The following is a 17,852-nucleotide window of genomic DNA, read 5'->3' as shown; positions in this document are numbered from 1 at the left end:
CACAAAATCCTTAGACAGTCTGGCAATATAAATGCTGTTAGAAGAATGCTGTTATCATTAATTTATAGAGTGATTACCACCAAACATAAATTAATTTAAAAGGTGCAAAGCATTCTTGGGCATAATTATTAACAATTTCCAATTTAGAGCAGGTAACAGAAAGGTCAATAACGCTCATCTCTGATTCGAAACAAACAACAGTCTGGCAACTCTTGTTCTGATGGAAGCGTCATTAATATTAGAGCACTGGAAATTTAGCCAAGCGCTCGAATTTAACTTTTAATTTAAACAGCTAATTAAGACGACATGTCTAACCAATTCAACACTCGCAAGCGCCTTATGGCAATGTTAGCAAATGAGATGCGGTTGGAGCAAGAGGAGAATGCCATAGCCAAACAGAGCGCCAAATTTCACAGCAAATTTGGTATGAATGCCTGCTTTTAAGAGTTTAAATATAAACTAAAAATATTCTGATTTTTTCATACACAGCAACAACCATGGAAAATATTAAACGACAGCAACATGAATCGAAAAAATTAAATACACTATTAAACCAACGACGCGATGAAGTCGAGAAACGCAACGCTCTAAAAAATGCTGTGCGCGACAAACTGGCAGAGGAGGAGCAGCATTGTGCTGAAATGCAGGCGCAGCTGGGCAAAAAGAAACAAGAGCGGGACAAGCTTATTGCCTGGTGAGTACTAGGAAATATGCATATATTTATATATATGTATTATCTTCTCCAGCGCACACATTCTGAGTGAAGCCGCCAATACGTACATCAACCGAAAGGCTTTGCCCGAACGTGTGAAAGGTGTCGCAGTTTCACCCGATAATGGCCAGTGGATACCCTTTGATTTTAATGCACACGATCGCCAGGGCTTGGCAGCTCTATGGACGCAAGTGAATCGATCAAGTCGCAATATCAACAAGTGGCGCCAACTGTCGTCTGTAGGCAATTCTTCAATGCCAGCTCCAAGCGGAAAGGAAAACGCCAACGTCTCAATGACATCTGTAATTGAGATTGATCTTACATCGCCGCCATCCCAAAAATGATTGATTTGTGGCGCAAATGCAAGCAAAACAAGTTTAATCGAAAAACATGCATTATTTTAAGTCGTTTCAATTTATTATCTGTTTATTTGCATTATCTTTAAGAGCGCGTGTTTCATATAATATATGTTTTAATGTGACTGCGAAATATACAAGGCTATCAGTACGTCATGCATCATGCCTGGTTCCCTTTGGATACCCTTTGCTTTTGATGGACACGATCGTGATAAAGGAAAGGAAACGCCAACAACATAATGACTAAAATTGAGATTGATCTTAGGTCGACGCCGTCTGAAAAATGATTTATTTATGGCAGAAATGCAACCAATAGCAATGTAATCGACAAAACCTATATTTATTTATTCTTATTGTGTCAATTAATAATCTGTGTATATTATATTGAAAAGCGTGCGATTCATATATGTTTTAATGTTACTGCCATTCTTCATTCCTAGTTCAATTAGAAAAACTCTTTATTTGATTAGTATTGAACGTGTTAACGTTTTCCAGCCGATTTGGCCAGTTTTAAGCCCGCCTCAGATTATTATCTATCAATCACAACTGACAAATGTGTCTCGTGCACTTTGTAGTAAACAAAAGCAACCTATTATTTAGTTTAATTAATTTTATTGAATTGCCTCAATCTGATTGAAAAATAGATTTTTACTTTCGATTAATTGTTGGTTTAACTAATTGATTTTTAACTGCTTGTCTAGAAACTATTTATTTTTTTTTCAAAACAAAAAGTTAAACTTTTTTAAACGATTGCCTATTTCCGTTTGGTTTTTGAGTTTCTCTAATCATATAATATCGGACCACAGTTCTGAAGTTCGACATATATACAGATTGTGAAATCGCAATCGTAATCATAATTGCAAAAATGTCTGCGATTTCTAAGTTTAAAACAAATCCAATATATAACATTATCAGGCAATTGTTATTATATAGCTGTGTCGCTGATTCGAATAGATCAGTATTGCCCTGAACTTAAATCGGAGCGCGTGCAAAATGTTAACTGCTCTCTTGCTGGCATTGTGCTCGATCATATTTCTATATCTGTCTTATAAATATGCAGTCGGTCGTCCTGCAGGCTTTCCGCCCGGTTTGCAAAAGCGGTTCACCCGAAATTCGCGTGTGATTAACTGGCATTTATCCTTGCAGGTCCACCGCGACTGCCCATTTTTGGAAGCTATCTTTTTATGCTTCTGATCGATTACAAATATCTACACAAGGCTGCTTTAATACTTAGCAAGTGGTACAAATCGGACATTATTGGTCTATTTGTCGGCTGTTTTCCTGTGGCCGTGGTGCACAACGGAGAAGGTGTGCGCGAAATATTAAACGATCAGACCTACGATGGACGACCTCCCCTCTTTCTGAGCAAAATGCGTGATCCTGGCGATTGTGTGCGAGGTTTGTTTTAAAAAATTTTGATAACAGAAGATCAATAATCTCCCGTAGGATATATATAATGATATTCCCATAATATTTAACTTACTCCTTTATAATACATTGTTTGGTTTCAGCCCATCTCCTTGTATATAAACCGATTAAGTAAGTTCGATTTTAATTTTTTGCATTGTGGATCTTTGTTTACATCTTAAATACCATCCTAAAACTTTCATAACGATCCGATAAATAAAGAAGCTAAACATTTAATCTTTCGGAGATGGCTGCGGGATATCTTGTAGTCGAGCATTCTCCACCACAGCACTTTCACTTATTCGAACAGAAAACTTTATCATTATCTGGAATTTAATAGGTCCCTCTCGAAATGTTTCGGAAGTACTGCTATAGCCAGCCAGCTAGGTGCCGATAAGCATTGGTGGTCTGATATAATAAGTCAGTAAACCTTTGTAACCCGACAGTATAGAGAACAAGTAAAAGTGCTGTCAGGAATGCTTGACTCAGAGATACCCTGTAAGAGCTTAGCTGTTTACGGTCGGATCCTTTACAAATTTTCAAGCCCATTTATGTGGCACCCGAATTTGTGCGAAGCGGTCTTGGAGGGGGGGAGTGGGACTTAGTTTCGCATTTATGAACTCTACTCTTTTTAGTCTAACACAACCGTATGAACGGGGAGCAGCTATTCTGCTTGGCTCTTGATGCTGTCGAAGACTATGTATATTTTATAGGATGAGAGTTGTTTACGTTTGCCTGTTACGTACACTTGCACATTATACGGGTTCAGGGTCAAAATAAAAACAGAAGATTGCACTAGTTTGATTATAATCGTATATATATTTAATAATCGTTCATATGTTATTTCTAGGCATATTCTTTCAGGAAGGAATACTCTGGAAAGAACAGCGACGCTTTATCTTACGTTATCTGCGCGACTTCGGTTTCGGTCGTCGTTTCGATCAGTTGGAGCTAATCATTAAGGAGGAAATAACCGATATGCTGGACATGATTCGCAACGGTCCGCGCTATGAGCACGAGCATCATCTGGTAAAGCCGGGCGGTTATCGGGTGCAATTGCCATTGCTCTTTAATCCCTTCTCGGCCAATAGTCACTTTCACATTTTGTACAACGAGCGCCTGGCCCGGTCTGAAATGGCCAAGTTAGTGAAGCTTGTTCAGTTGGGCTTACAGTTCCAGCGCAATGCGGACGACTACGGCAGATTGTTGAGCATAATACCCTGGATACGATACATCTGGCCGGAGGCGAGCGGCTATAACAAGTTGAATGAGGCAAATTTATATGTACGTGCCTACTTTTCGGAATTTGTGGATCGTCACATTGATAGCTATGATGACTGCAGCGAGCGCAACTTTCTGGATCTCTATATAGCCGAGATGAAAAAGGGCCTGCCCGAAGAATATGGCTTTAATCGGGAGCAATTCATCATGGGCCTCGTCGACTTCTCATTTCCCGCCTTCACGGCAATTGGTTCCCAATTGTCACTGATTGTCCAGTACATGATGCTCTATCCCGAGGTCGCGAAACGCGTACAACGCGAGATCGATGAGGTGGTGGGCAGCGGACGTTTGCCCACGTTGGAGGATCGCAAGAATATGCCATATACGGAGGCGACCATACGTGAAAATCTGCGCATTGAGACATTGGTGCCATCGAATGTGCCACACAAAGCACTTAACGATACCGAACTGATGGGCTATCGCATACCTAAGGTGCGTTAATAAGATGATCTCACGAAATTGCGTTAGCTATCGAACTTCTCTTTTATCTTTTCACAGGGCACTGTTATCATACCCAGCCTGTATGCCTATCACATGGACAAACGCATTTGGTCGGATCCCGAAAAGTTTCGGCCCGAACGCTTTCTGGACAATCAGGGTCAATTGTGCCTCAAGCTGGACGTATCCCTGCCCTTTGGCGCCGGCAAGCGTCTGTGTGCCGGCGAGACCTTTGCACGGAACATGCTCTTCCTGATGACCACAGCCATGCTGCAGAACTTCGACTATACCCTGGCGCCCGGCGATACACTACCAGATCTAACCAAGAATAACAGTGGCTTAATTATAACGCCTCCAGATTTTTGGGTGCAGCTAAAAGAGCGTTAGGTTCTTGCATTTAAAATATATTTGACTTGAAACATGTTACGAGTTGTGTCTATCTCTCCCACAGAGTTGATGAGTTTCTTGTTTTTCTGTCAATTATCTGTTTCATCTGGTGATTTATCTCTTATTATCTTAATTTAAATAATTTCACGGACGAGAATTTTCAACTGCGAAGATATCAGCTTGGGCCGGGCAACGCCAGGTTGTCTGTTATATATTTTCACTTTTACCAAAGACTGATAAAGCTTACTTCCTTTCTGGTATATATGAATGTACATATGCCTGCATGCATGTAGTAATATTCTTATGTATGCATCAATGGATGGATGTATTTATATGCATGTACTTATTAATGAATTTATGTATCATGTGTAAATATTTGTATGCATGCATGTATTTATGCTTGCATGTTTTATGCACGCACATATGTGCATGCGCGTATGTGTTTATGCATGCAAGTATGTTAATATGCAGTCTTATATGTATGAATGTATGTATGTATGCTTTGATGTATTCTGGTATGCATACATGAATGTATATATGCATATTTCTTTGTATGCATATAATATCGGACCACAGTTCTGAAGTTCGACATATATACAGATTGTGAAATCGCAATCGTAATCATAATTGCAAAAATGTCTGCGATTTCTAAGTTTAAAACAAATCCAATATATAACATTATCAGGCAATTGTTATTATATAGCTGTGTCGCTGATTCGAATAGATCAGTATTGCCCTGAACTTAAATCGGAGCGCGTGCAAAATGTTAACTGCTCTCTTGCTGGCATTGTGCTCGATCATATTTCTATATCTGTCTTATAAATATGCAGTCGGTCGTCCTGCAGGCTTTCCGCCCGGTTTGCAAAAGCGGTTCACCCGAAATTCGCGTGTGATTAACTGGCATTTATCCTTGCAGGTCCACCGCGACTGCCCATTTTTGGAAGCTATCTTTTTATGCTTCTGATCGATTACAAATATCTACACAAGGCTGCTTTAATACTTAGCAAGTGGTACAAATCGGACATTATTGGTCTATTTGTCGGCTGTTTTCCTGTGGCCGTGGTGCACAACGGAGAAGGTGTGCGCGAAATATTAAACGATCAGACCTACGATGGACGACCTCCCCTCTTTCTGAGCAAAATGCGTGATCCTGGCGATTGTGTGCGAGGTTTGTTTTAAAAAATTTTGATAACAGAAGATCAATAATCTCCCGTAGGATATATATAATGATATTCCCATAATATTTAACTTACTCCTTTATAATACATTGTTTGGTTTCAGCCCATCTCCTTGTATATAAACCGATTAAGTAAGTTCGATTTTAATTTTTTGCATTGTGGATCTTTGTTTACATCTTAAATACCATCCTAAAACTTTCATAACGATCCGATAAATAAAGAAGCTAAACATTTAATCTTTCGGAGATGGCTGCGGGATATCTTGTAGTCGAGCATTCTCCACCACAGCACTTTCACTTATTCGAACAGAAAACTTTATCATTATCTGGAATTTAATAGGTCCCTCTCGAAATGTTTCGGAAGTACTGCTATAGCCAGCCAGCTAGGTGCCGATAAGCATTGGTGGTCTGATATAATAAGTCAGTAAACCTTTGTAACCCGACAGTATAGAGAACAAGTAAAAGTGCTGTCAGGAATGCTTGACTCAGAGATACCCTGTAAGAGCTTAGCTGTTTACGGTCGGATCCTTTACAAATTTTCAAGCCCATTTATGTGGCACCCGAATTTGTGCGAAGCGGTCTTGGAGGGGGGGAGTGGGACTTAGTTTCGCATTTATGAACTCTACTCTTTTTAGTCTAACACAACCGTATGAACGGGGAGCAGCTATTCTGCTTGGCTCTTGATGCTGTCGAAGACTATGTATATTTTATAGGATGAGAGTTGTTTACGTTTGCCTGTTACGTACACTTGCACATTATACGGGTTCAGGGTCAAAATAAAAACAGAAGATTGCACTAGTTTGATTATAATCGTATATATATTTAATAATCGTTCATATGTTATTTCTAGGCATATTCTTTCAGGAAGGAATACTCTGGAAAGAACAGCGACGCTTTATCTTACGTTATCTGCGCGACTTCGGTTTCGGTCGTCGTTTCGATCAGTTGGAGCTAATCATTAAGGAGGAAATAACCGATATGCTGGACATGATTCGCAACGGTCCGCGCTATGAGCACGAGCATCATCTGGTAAAGCCGGGCGGTTATCGGGTGCAATTGCCATTGCTCTTTAATCCCTTCTCGGCCAATAGTCACTTTCACATTTTGTACAACGAGCGCCTGGCCCGGTCTGAAATGGCCAAGTTAGTGAAGCTTGTTCAGTTGGGCTTACAGTTCCAGCGCAATGCGGACGACTACGGCAGATTGTTGAGCATAATACCCTGGATACGATACATCTGGCCGGAGGCGAGCGGCTATAACAAGTTGAATGAGGCAAATTTATATGTACGTGCCTACTTTTCGGAATTTGTGGATCGTCACATTGATAGCTATGATGACTGCAGCGAGCGCAACTTTCTGGATCTCTATATAGCCGAGATGAAAAAGGGCCTGCCCGAAGAATATGGCTTTAATCGGGAGCAATTCATCATGGGCCTCGTCGACTTCTCATTTCCCGCCTTCACGGCAATTGGTTCCCAATTGTCACTGATTGTCCAGTACATGATGCTCTATCCCGAGGTCGCGAAACGCGTACAACGCGAGATCGATGAGGTGGTGGGCAGCGGACGTTTGCCCACGTTGGAGGATCGCAAGAATATGCCATATACGGAGGCGACCATACGTGAAAATCTGCGCATTGAGACATTGGTGCCATCGAATGTGCCACACAAAGCACTTAACGATACCGAACTGATGGGCTATCGCATACCTAAGGTGCGTTAATAAGATGATCTCACGAAATTGCGTTAGCTATCGAACTTCTCTTTTATCTTTTCACAGGGCACTGTTATCATACCCAGCCTGTATGCCTATCACATGGACAAACGCATTTGGTCGGATCCCGAAAAGTTTCGGCCCGAACGCTTTCTGGACAATCAGGGTCAATTGTGCCTCAAGCTGGACGTATCCCTGCCCTTTGGCGCCGGCAAGCGTCTGTGTGCCGGCGAGACCTTTGCACGGAACATGCTCTTCCTGATGACCACAGCCATGCTGCAGAACTTCGACTATACCCTGGCGCCCGGCGATACACTACCAGATCTAACCAAGAATAACAGTGGCTTAATTATAACGCCTCCAGATTTTTGGGTGCAGCTAAAAGAGCGTTAGGTTCTTGCATTTAAAATATATTTGACTTGAAACATGTTACGAGTTGTGTCTATCTCTCCCACAGAGTTGATGAGTTTCTTGTTTTTCTGTCAATTATCTGTTTCATCTGGTGATTTATCTCTTATTATCTTAATTTAAATAATTTCACGGACGAGAATTTTCAACTGCGAAGATATCAGCTTGGGCCGGGCAACGCCAGGTTGTCTGTTATATATTTTCACTTTTACCAAAGACTGATAAAGCTTACTTCCTTTCTGGTATATATGAATGTACATATGCCTGCATGCATGTAGTAATATTCTTATGTATGCATCAATGGATGGATGTATTTATATGCATGTACTTATTAATGAATTTATGTATCATGTGTAAATATTTGTATGCATGCATGTATTTATGCTTGCATGTTTTATGCACGCACATATGTGCATGCGCGTATGTGTTTATGCATGCAAGTATGTTAATATGCAGTCTTATATGTATGAATGTATGTATGTATGCTTTGATGTATTCTGGTATGCATACATGAATGTATATATGCATATTTCTTTGTATGCATATAATATCGGACCACAGTTCTGAAGTTCGACATATATACAGATTGTGAAATCGCAATCGTAATCATAATTGCAAAAATGTCTGCGATTTCTAAGTTTAAAACAAATCCAATATATAACATTATCAGGCAATTGTTATTATATAGCTGTGTCGCTGATTCGAATAGATCAGTATTGCCCTGAACTTAAATCGGAGCGCGTGCAAAATGTTAACTGCTCTCTTGCTGGCATTGTGCTCGATCATATTTCTATATCTGTCTTATAAATATGCAGTCGGTCGTCCTGCAGGCTTTCCGCCCGGTTTGCAAAAGCGGTTCACCCGAAATTCGCGTGTGATTAACTGGCATTTATCCTTGCAGGTCCACCGCGACTGCCCATTTTTGGAAGCTATCTTTTTATGCTTCTGATCGATTACAAATATCTACACAAGGCTGCTTTAATACTTAGCAAGTGGTACAAATCGGACATTATTGGTCTATTTGTCGGCTGTTTTCCTGTGGCCGTGGTGCACAACGGAGAAGGTGTGCGCGAAATATTAAACGATCAGACCTACGATGGACGACCTCCCCTCTTTCTGAGCAAAATGCGTGATCCTGGCGATTGTGTGCGAGGTTTGTTTTAAAAAATTTTGATAACAGAAGATCAATAATCTCCCGTAGGATATATATAATGATATTCCCATAATATTTAACTTACTCCTTTATAATACATTGTTTGGTTTCAGCCCATCTCCTTGTATATAAACCGATTAAGTAAGTTCGATTTTAATTTTTTGCATTGTGGATCTTTGTTTACATCTTAAATACCATCCTAAAACTTTCATAACGATCCGATAAATAAAGAAGCTAAACATTTAATCTTTCGGAGATGGCTGCGGGATATCTTGTAGTCGAGCATTCTCCACCACAGCACTTTCACTTATTCGAACAGAAAACTTTATCATTATCTGGAATTTAATAGGTCCCTCTCGAAATGTTTCGGAAGTACTGCTATAGCCAGCCAGCTAGGTGCCGATAAGCATTGGTGGTCTGATATAATAAGTCAGTAAACCTTTGTAACCCGACAGTATAGAGAACAAGTAAAAGTGCTGTCAGGAATGCTTGACTCAGAGATACCCTGTAAGAGCTTAGCTGTTTACGGTCGGATCCTTTACAAATTTTCAAGCCCATTTATGTGGCACCCGAATTTGTGCGAAGCGGTCTTGGAGGGGGGGAGTGGGACTTAGTTTCGCATTTATGAACTCTACTCTTTTTAGTCTAACACAACCGTATGAACGGGGAGCAGCTATTCTGCTTGGCTCTTGATGCTGTCGAAGACTATGTATATTTTATAGGATGAGAGTTGTTTACGTTTGCCTGTTACGTACACTTGCACATTATACGGGTTCAGGGTCAAAATAAAAACAGAAGATTGCACTAGTTTGATTATAATCGTATATATATTTAATAATCGTTCATATGTTATTTCTAGGCATATTCTTTCAGGAAGGAATACTCTGGAAAGAACAGCGACGCTTTATCTTACGTTATCTGCGCGACTTCGGTTTCGGTCGTCGTTTCGATCAGTTGGAGCTAATCATTAAGGAGGAAATAACCGATATGCTGGACATGATTCGCAACGGTCCGCGCTATGAGCACGAGCATCATCTGGTAAAGCCGGGCGGTTATCGGGTGCAATTGCCATTGCTCTTTAATCCCTTCTCGGCCAATAGTCACTTTCACATTTTGTACAACGAGCGCCTGGCCCGGTCTGAAATGGCCAAGTTAGTGAAGCTTGTTCAGTTGGGCTTACAGTTCCAGCGCAATGCGGACGACTACGGCAGATTGTTGAGCATAATACCCTGGATACGATACATCTGGCCGGAGGCGAGCGGCTATAACAAGTTGAATGAGGCAAATTTATATGTACGTGCCTACTTTTCGGAATTTGTGGATCGTCACATTGATAGCTATGATGACTGCAGCGAGCGCAACTTTCTGGATCTCTATATAGCCGAGATGAAAAAGGGCCTGCCCGAAGAATATGGCTTTAATCGGGAGCAATTCATCATGGGCCTCGTCGACTTCTCATTTCCCGCCTTCACGGCAATTGGTTCCCAATTGTCACTGATTGTCCAGTACATGATGCTCTATCCCGAGGTCGCGAAACGCGTACAACGCGAGATCGATGAGGTGGTGGGCAGCGGACGTTTGCCCACGTTGGAGGATCGCAAGAATATGCCATATACGGAGGCGACCATACGTGAAAATCTGCGCATTGAGACATTGGTGCCATCGAATGTGCCACACAAAGCACTTAACGATACCGAACTGATGGGCTATCGCATACCTAAGGTGCGTTAATAAGATGATCTCACGAAATTGCGTTAGCTATCGAACTTCTCTTTTATCTTTTCACAGGGCACTGTTATCATACCCAGCCTGTATGCCTATCACATGGACAAACGCATTTGGTCGGATCCCGAAAAGTTTCGGCCCGAACGCTTTCTGGACAATCAGGGTCAATTGTGCCTCAAGCTGGACGTATCCCTGCCCTTTGGCGCCGGCAAGCGTCTGTGTGCCGGCGAGACCTTTGCACGGAACATGCTCTTCCTGATGACCACAGCCATGCTGCAGAACTTCGACTATACCCTGGCGCCCGGCGATACACTACCAGATCTAACCAAGAATAACAGTGGCTTAATTATAACGCCTCCAGATTTTTGGGTGCAGCTAAAAGAGCGTTAGGTTCTTGCATTTAAAATATATTTGACTTGAAACATGTTACGAGTTGTGTCTATCTCTCCCACAGAGTTGATGAGTTTCTTGTTTTTCTGTCAATTATCTGTTTCATCTGGTGATTTATCTCTTATTATCTTAATTTAAATAATTTCACGGACGAGAATTTTCAACTGCGAAGATATCAGCTTGGGCCGGGCAACGCCAGGTTGTCTGTTATATATTTTCACTTTTACCAAAGACTGATAAAGCTTACTTCCTTTCTGGTATATATGAATGTACATATGCCTGCATGCATGTAGTAATATTCTTATGTATGCATCAATGGATGGATGTATTTATATGCATGTACTTATTAATGAATTTATGTATCATGTGTAAATATTTGTATGCATGCATGTATTTATGCTTGCATGTTTTATGCACGCACATATGTGCATGCGCGTATGTGTTTATGCATGCAAGTATGTTAATATGCAGTCTTATATGTATGAATGTATGTATGTATGCTTTGATGTATTCTGGTATGCATACATGAATGTATATATGCATATTTCTTTGTATGCATATAATATCGGACCACAGTTCTGAAGTTCGACATATATACAGATTGTGAAATCGCAATCGTAATCATAATTGCAAAAATGTCTGCGATTTCTAAGTTTAAAACAAATCCAATATATAACATTATCAGGCAATTGTTATTATATAGCTGTGTCGCTGATTCGAATAGATCAGTATTGCCCTGAACTTAAATCGGAGCGCGTGCAAAATGTTAACTGCTCTCTTGCTGGCATTGTGCTCGATCATATTTCTATATCTGTCTTATAAATATGCAGTCGGTCGTCCTGCAGGCTTTCCGCCCGGTTTGCAAAAGCGGTTCACCCGAAATTCGCGTGTGATTAACTGGCATTTATCCTTGCAGGTCCACCGCGACTGCCCATTTTTGGAAGCTATCTTTTTATGCTTCTGATCGATTACAAATATCTACACAAGGCTGCTTTAATACTTAGCAAGTGGTACAAATCGGACATTATTGGTCTATTTGTCGGCTGTTTTCCTGTGGCCGTGGTGCACAACGGAGAAGGTGTGCGCGAAATATTAAACGATCAGACCTACGATGGACGACCTCCCCTCTTTCTGAGCAAAATGCGTGATCCTGGCGATTGTGTGCGAGGTTTGTTTTAAAAAATTTTGATAACAGAAGATCAATAATCTCCCGTAGGATATATATAATGATATTCCCATAATATTTAACTTACTCCTTTATAATACATTGTTTGGTTTCAGCCCATCTCCTTGTATATAAACCGATTAAGTAAGTTCGATTTTAATTTTTTGCATTGTGGATCTTTGTTTACATCTTAAATACCATCCTAAAACTTTCATAACGATCCGATAAATAAAGAAGCTAAACATTTAATCTTTCGGAGATGGCTGCGGGATATCTTGTAGTCGAGCATTCTCCACCACAGCACTTTCACTTATTCGAACAGAAAACTTTATCATTATCTGGAATTTAATAGGTCCCTCTCGAAATGTTTCGGAAGTACTGCTATAGCCAGCCAGCTAGGTGCCGATAAGCATTGGTGGTCTGATATAATAAGTCAGTAAACCTTTGTAACCCGACAGTATAGAGAACAAGTAAAAGTGCTGTCAGGAATGCTTGACTCAGAGATACCCTGTAAGAGCTTAGCTGTTTACGGTCGGATCCTTTACAAATTTTCAAGCCCATTTATGTGGCACCCGAATTTGTGCGAAGCGGTCTTGGAGGGGGGGAGTGGGACTTAGTTTCGCATTTATGAACTCTACTCTTTTTAGTCTAACACAACCGTATGAACGGGGAGCAGCTATTCTGCTTGGCTCTTGATGCTGTCGAAGACTATGTATATTTTATAGGATGAGAGTTGTTTACGTTTGCCTGTTACGTACACTTGCACATTATACGGGTTCAGGGTCAAAATAAAAACAGAAGATTGCACTAGTTTGATTATAATCGTATATATATTTAATAATCGTTCATATGTTATTTCTAGGCATATTCTTTCAGGAAGGAATACTCTGGAAAGAACAGCGACGCTTTATCTTACGTTATCTGCGCGACTTCGGTTTCGGTCGTCGTTTCGATCAGTTGGAGCTAATCATTAAGGAGGAAATAACCGATATGCTGGACATGATTCGCAACGGTCCGCGCTATGAGCACGAGCATCATCTGGTAAAGCCGGGCGGTTATCGGGTGCAATTGCCATTGCTCTTTAATCCCTTCTCGGCCAATAGTCACTTTCACATTTTGTACAACGAGCGCCTGGCCCGGTCTGAAATGGCCAAGTTAGTGAAGCTTGTTCAGTTGGGCTTACAGTTCCAGCGCAATGCGGACGACTACGGCAGATTGTTGAGCATAATACCCTGGATACGATACATCTGGCCGGAGGCGAGCGGCTATAACAAGTTGAATGAGGCAAATTTATATGTACGTGCCTACTTTTCGGAATTTGTGGATCGTCACATTGATAGCTATGATGACTGCAGCGAGCGCAACTTTCTGGATCTCTATATAGCCGAGATGAAAAAGGGCCTGCCCGAAGAATATGGCTTTAATCGGGAGCAATTCATCATGGGCCTCGTCGACTTCTCATTTCCCGCCTTCACGGCAATTGGTTCCCAATTGTCACTGATTGTCCAGTACATGATGCTCTATCCCGAGGTCGCGAAACGCGTACAACGCGAGATCGATGAGGTGGTGGGCAGCGGACGTTTGCCCACGTTGGAGGATCGCAAGAATATGCCATATACGGAGGCGACCATACGTGAAAATCTGCGCATTGAGACATTGGTGCCATCGAATGTGCCACACAAAGCACTTAACGATACCGAACTGATGGGCTATCGCATACCTAAGGTGCGTTAATAAGATGATCTCACGAAATTGCGTTAGCTATCGAACTTCTCTTTTATCTTTTCACAGGGCACTGTTATCATACCCAGCCTGTATGCCTATCACATGGACAAACGCATTTGGTCGGATCCCGAAAAGTTTCGGCCCGAACGCTTTCTGGACAATCAGGGTCAATTGTGCCTCAAGCTGGACGTATCCCTGCCCTTTGGCGCCGGCAAGCGTCTGTGTGCCGGCGAGACCTTTGCACGGAACATGCTCTTCCTGATGACCACAGCCATGCTGCAGAACTTCGACTATACCCTGGCGCCCGGCGATACACTACCAGATCTAACCAAGAATAACAGTGGCTTAATTATAACGCCTCCAGATTTTTGGGTGCAGCTAAAAGAGCGTTAGGTTCTTGCATTTAAAATATATTTGACTTGAAACATGTTACGAGTTGTGTCTATCTCTCCCACAGAGTTGATGAGTTTCTTGTTTTTCTGTCAATTATCTGTTTCATCTGGTGATTTATCTCTTATTATCTTAATTTAAATAATTTCACGGACGAGAATTTTCAACTGCGAAGATATCAGCTTGGGCCGGGCAACGCCAGGTTGTCTGTTATATATTTTCACTTTTACCAAAGACTGATAAAGCTTACTTCCTTTCTGGTATATATGAATGTACATATGCCTGCATGCATGTAGTAATATTCTTATGTATGCATCAATGGATGGATGTATTTATATGCATGTACTTATTAATGAATTTATGTATCATGTGTAAATATTTGTATGCATGCATGTATTTATGCTTGCATGTTTTATGCACGCACATATGTGCATGCGCGTATGTGTTTATGCATGCAAGTATGTTAATATGCAGTCTTATATGTATGAATGTATGTATGTATGCTTTGATGTATTCTGGTATGCATACATGAATGTATATATGCATATTTCTTTGTATGCATATAATATCGGACCACAGTTCTGAAGTTCGACATATATACAGATTGTGAAATCGCAATCGTAATCATAATTGCAAAAATGTCTGCGATTTCTAAGTTTAAAACAAATCCAATATATAACATTATCAGGCAATTGTTATTATATAGCTGTGTCGCTGATTCGAATAGATCAGTATTGCCCTGAACTTAAATCGGAGCGCGTGCAAAATGTTAACTGCTCTCTTGCTGGCATTGTGCTCGATCATATTTCTATATCTGTCTTATAAATATGCAGTCGGTCGTCCTGCAGGCTTTCCGCCCGGTTTGCAAAAGCGGTTCACCCGAAATTCGCGTGTGATTAACTGGCATTTATCCTTGCAGGTCCACCGCGACTGCCCATTTTTGGAAGCTATCTTTTTATGCTTCTGATCGATTACAAATATCTACACAAGGCTGCTTTAATACTTAGCAAGTGGTACAAATCGGACATTATTGGTCTATTTGTCGGCTGTTTTCCTGTGGCCGTGGTGCACAACGGAGAAGGTGTGCGCGAAATATTAAACGATCAGACCTACGATGGACGACCTCCCCTCTTTCTGAGCAAAATGCGTGATCCTGGCGATTGTGTGCGAGGTTTGTTTTAAAAAATTTTGATAACAGAAGATCAATAATCTCCCGTAGGATATATATAATGATATTCCCATAATATTTAACTTACTCCTTTATAATACATTGTTTGGTTTCAGCCCATCTCCTTGTATATAAACCGATTAAGTAAGTTCGATTTTAATTTTTTGCATTGTGGATCTTTGTTTACATCTTAAATACCATCCTAAAACTTTCATAACGATCCGATAAATAAAGAAGCTAAACATTTAATCTTTCGGAGATGGCTGCGGGATATCTTGTAGTCGAGCATTCTCCACCACAGCACTTTCACTTATTCGAACAGAAAACTTTATCATTATCTGGAATTTAATAGGTCCCTCTCGAAATGTTTCGGAAGTACTGCTATAGCCAGCCAGCTAGGTGCCGATAAGCATTGGTGGTCTGATATAATAAGTCAGTAAACCTTTGTAACCCGACAGTATAGAGAACAAGTAAAAGTGCTGTCAGGAATGCTTGACTCAGAGATACCCTGTAAGAGCTTAGCTGTTTACGGTCGGATCCTTTACAAATTTTCAAGCCCATTTATGTGGCACCCGAATTTGTGCGAAGCGGTCTTGGAGGGGGGGAGTGGGACTTAGTTTCGCATTTATGAACTCTACTCTTTTTAGTCTAACACAACCGTATGAACGGGGAGCAGCTATTCTGCTTGGCTCTTGATGCTGTCGAAGACTATGTATATTTTATAGGATGAGAGTTTTTTACGTTTGCCTGTTACGTACACTTGCACATTATACGGGTTCAGGGTCAAAATAAAAACAGAAGATTGCACTAGTTTGATTATAATCGTATATATATTTAATAATCGTTCATATGTTATTTCTAGGCATATTCTTTCAGGAAGGAATACTCTGGAAAGAACAGCGACGCTTTATCTTACGTTATCTGCGCGACTTCGGTTTCGGTCGTCGTTTCGATCAGTTGGAGCTAATCATTAAGGAGGAAATAACCGATATGCTGGACATGATTCGCAACGGTCCGCGCTATGAGCACGAGCATCATCTGGTAAAGCCGGGCGGTTATCGGGTGCAATTGCCATTGCTCTTTAATCCCTTCTCGGCCAATAGTCACTTTCACATTTTGTACAACGAGCGCCTGGCCCGGTCTGAAATGGCCAAGTTAGTGAAGCTTGTTCAGTTGGGCTTACAGTTCCAGCGCAATGCGGACGACTACGGCAGATTGTTGAGCATAATACCCTGGATACGATACATCTGGCCGGAGGCGAGCGGCTATAACAAGTTGAATGAGGCAAATTTATATGTACGTGCCTACTTTTCGGAATTTGTGGATCGTCACATTGATAGCTATGATGACTGCAGCGAGCGCAACTTTCTGGATCTCTATATAGCCGAGATGAAAAAGGGCCTGCCCGAAGAATATGGCTTTAATCGGGAGCAATTCATCATGGGCCTCGTCGACTTCTCATTTCCCGCCTTCACGGCAATTGGTTCCCAATTGTCACTGATTGTCCAGTACATGATGCTCTATCCCGAGGTCGCGAAACGCGTACAACGCGAGATCGATGAGGTGGTGGGCAGCGGACGTTTGCCCACGTTGGAGGATCGCAAGAATATGCCATATACGGAGGCGACCATACGTGAAAATCTGCGCATTGAGACATTGGTGCCATCGAATGTGCCACACAAAGCACTTAACGATACCGAACTGATGGGCTATCGCATACCTAAGGTGCGTTAATAAGATGATCTCACGAAATTGCGTTAGCTATCGAACTTCTCTTTTATCTTTTCACAGGGCACTGTTATCATACCCAGCCTGTATGCCTATCACATGGACAAACGCATTTGGTCGGATCCCGAAAAGTTTCGGCCCGAACGCTTTCTGGACAATCAGGGTCAATTGTGCCTCAAGCTGGACGTATCCCTGCCCTTTGGCGCCGGCAAGCGTCTGTGTGCCGGCGAGACCTTTGCACGGAACATGCTCTTCCTGATGACCACAGCCATGCTGCAGAACTTCGACTATACCCTGGCGCCCGGCGATACACTACCAGATCTAACCAAGAATAACAGTGGCTTAATTATAACGCCTCCAGATTTTTGGGTGCAGCTAAAAGAGCGTTAGGTTCTTGCATTTAAAATATATTTGACTTGAAACATGTTACGAGTTGTGTCTATCTCTCCCACAGAGTTGATGAGTTTCTTGTTTTTCTGTCAATTATCTGTTTCATCTGGTGATTTATCTCTTATTATCTTAATTTAAA

General features: G+C 41.4%; 6 protein-coding genes across 6 annotated transcripts; all 6 read left to right on the top strand.

Annotated features, from left to right (window-relative positions):
* Positions 1-205: 205 nt before the first annotated feature.
* Spc25 lies at positions 206-1,405 on the top strand. The gene is made up of 3 exons (XM_002056173.4): positions 206-424; positions 490-694; positions 747-1,405. Exons 1-3 carry the CDS (start codon positions 307-309, stop codon positions 1,054-1,056), a joined length of 633 nt encoding a protein of 210 aa, XP_002056209.1. The 5' UTR covers positions 206-306; the 3' UTR covers positions 1,057-1,405.
* A 616-nt stretch (positions 1,406-2,021) lies between these two features.
* LOC6632412 (probable cytochrome P450 304a1) lies at positions 2,022-4,620 on the top strand. Its single transcript, XM_002056172.4, has 4 exons — positions 2,022-2,155; positions 2,215-2,466; positions 3,326-4,188; positions 4,255-4,620. Exons 1-4 carry the CDS (start codon positions 2,062-2,064, stop codon positions 4,579-4,581), a joined length of 1,536 nt encoding a protein of 511 aa, XP_002056208.1. The 5' UTR covers positions 2,022-2,061; the 3' UTR covers positions 4,582-4,620.
* Positions 4,621-5,303: 683 nt separating this feature from the next.
* On the top strand, positions 5,304-7,903 carry LOC116650340 (probable cytochrome P450 304a1). The gene is made up of 4 exons (XM_032433746.2): positions 5,304-5,438; positions 5,498-5,749; positions 6,609-7,471; positions 7,538-7,903. Exons 1-4 carry the CDS (start codon positions 5,345-5,347, stop codon positions 7,862-7,864), a joined length of 1,536 nt encoding a protein of 511 aa, XP_032289637.1. The 5' UTR covers positions 5,304-5,344; the 3' UTR covers positions 7,865-7,903.
* Positions 7,904-8,586: 683 nt separating this feature from the next.
* LOC116650344 (probable cytochrome P450 304a1) lies at positions 8,587-11,186 on the top strand. Its single transcript, XM_032433750.2, has 4 exons — positions 8,587-8,721; positions 8,781-9,032; positions 9,892-10,754; positions 10,821-11,186. Exons 1-4 carry the CDS (start codon positions 8,628-8,630, stop codon positions 11,145-11,147), a joined length of 1,536 nt encoding a protein of 511 aa, XP_032289641.1. The 5' UTR covers positions 8,587-8,627; the 3' UTR covers positions 11,148-11,186.
* Positions 11,187-11,869: 683 nt separating this feature from the next.
* Positions 11,870-14,469, top strand: LOC116650342 (probable cytochrome P450 304a1). The gene is made up of 4 exons (XM_032433748.2): positions 11,870-12,004; positions 12,064-12,315; positions 13,175-14,037; positions 14,104-14,469. The coding sequence occupies exons 1-4, from the start codon at positions 11,911-11,913 to the stop codon at positions 14,428-14,430; spliced, it is 1,536 nt and encodes a 511-aa protein (XP_032289639.1). The 5' UTR covers positions 11,870-11,910; the 3' UTR covers positions 14,431-14,469.
* Positions 14,470-15,152: 683 nt separating this feature from the next.
* Positions 15,153-17,752, top strand: LOC116650343 (probable cytochrome P450 304a1). The gene is made up of 4 exons (XM_032433749.2): positions 15,153-15,287; positions 15,347-15,598; positions 16,458-17,320; positions 17,387-17,752. Exons 1-4 carry the CDS (start codon positions 15,194-15,196, stop codon positions 17,711-17,713), a joined length of 1,536 nt encoding a protein of 511 aa, XP_032289640.1. The 5' UTR covers positions 15,153-15,193; the 3' UTR covers positions 17,714-17,752.
* The last annotated feature ends 100 nt before the right edge of the window (positions 17,753-17,852 follow it).

This window comes from Drosophila virilis, chromosome 2 (genome assembly GCF_030788295.1).
Source record: "Drosophila virilis strain 15010-1051.87 chromosome 2, Dvir_AGI_RSII-ME, whole genome shotgun sequence".
NCBI classification, from domain to species: domain Eukaryota; kingdom Metazoa; phylum Arthropoda; class Insecta; order Diptera; family Drosophilidae; genus Drosophila; species Drosophila virilis.
This window is presented reverse-complemented; position numbering and strand designations above follow the sequence as displayed.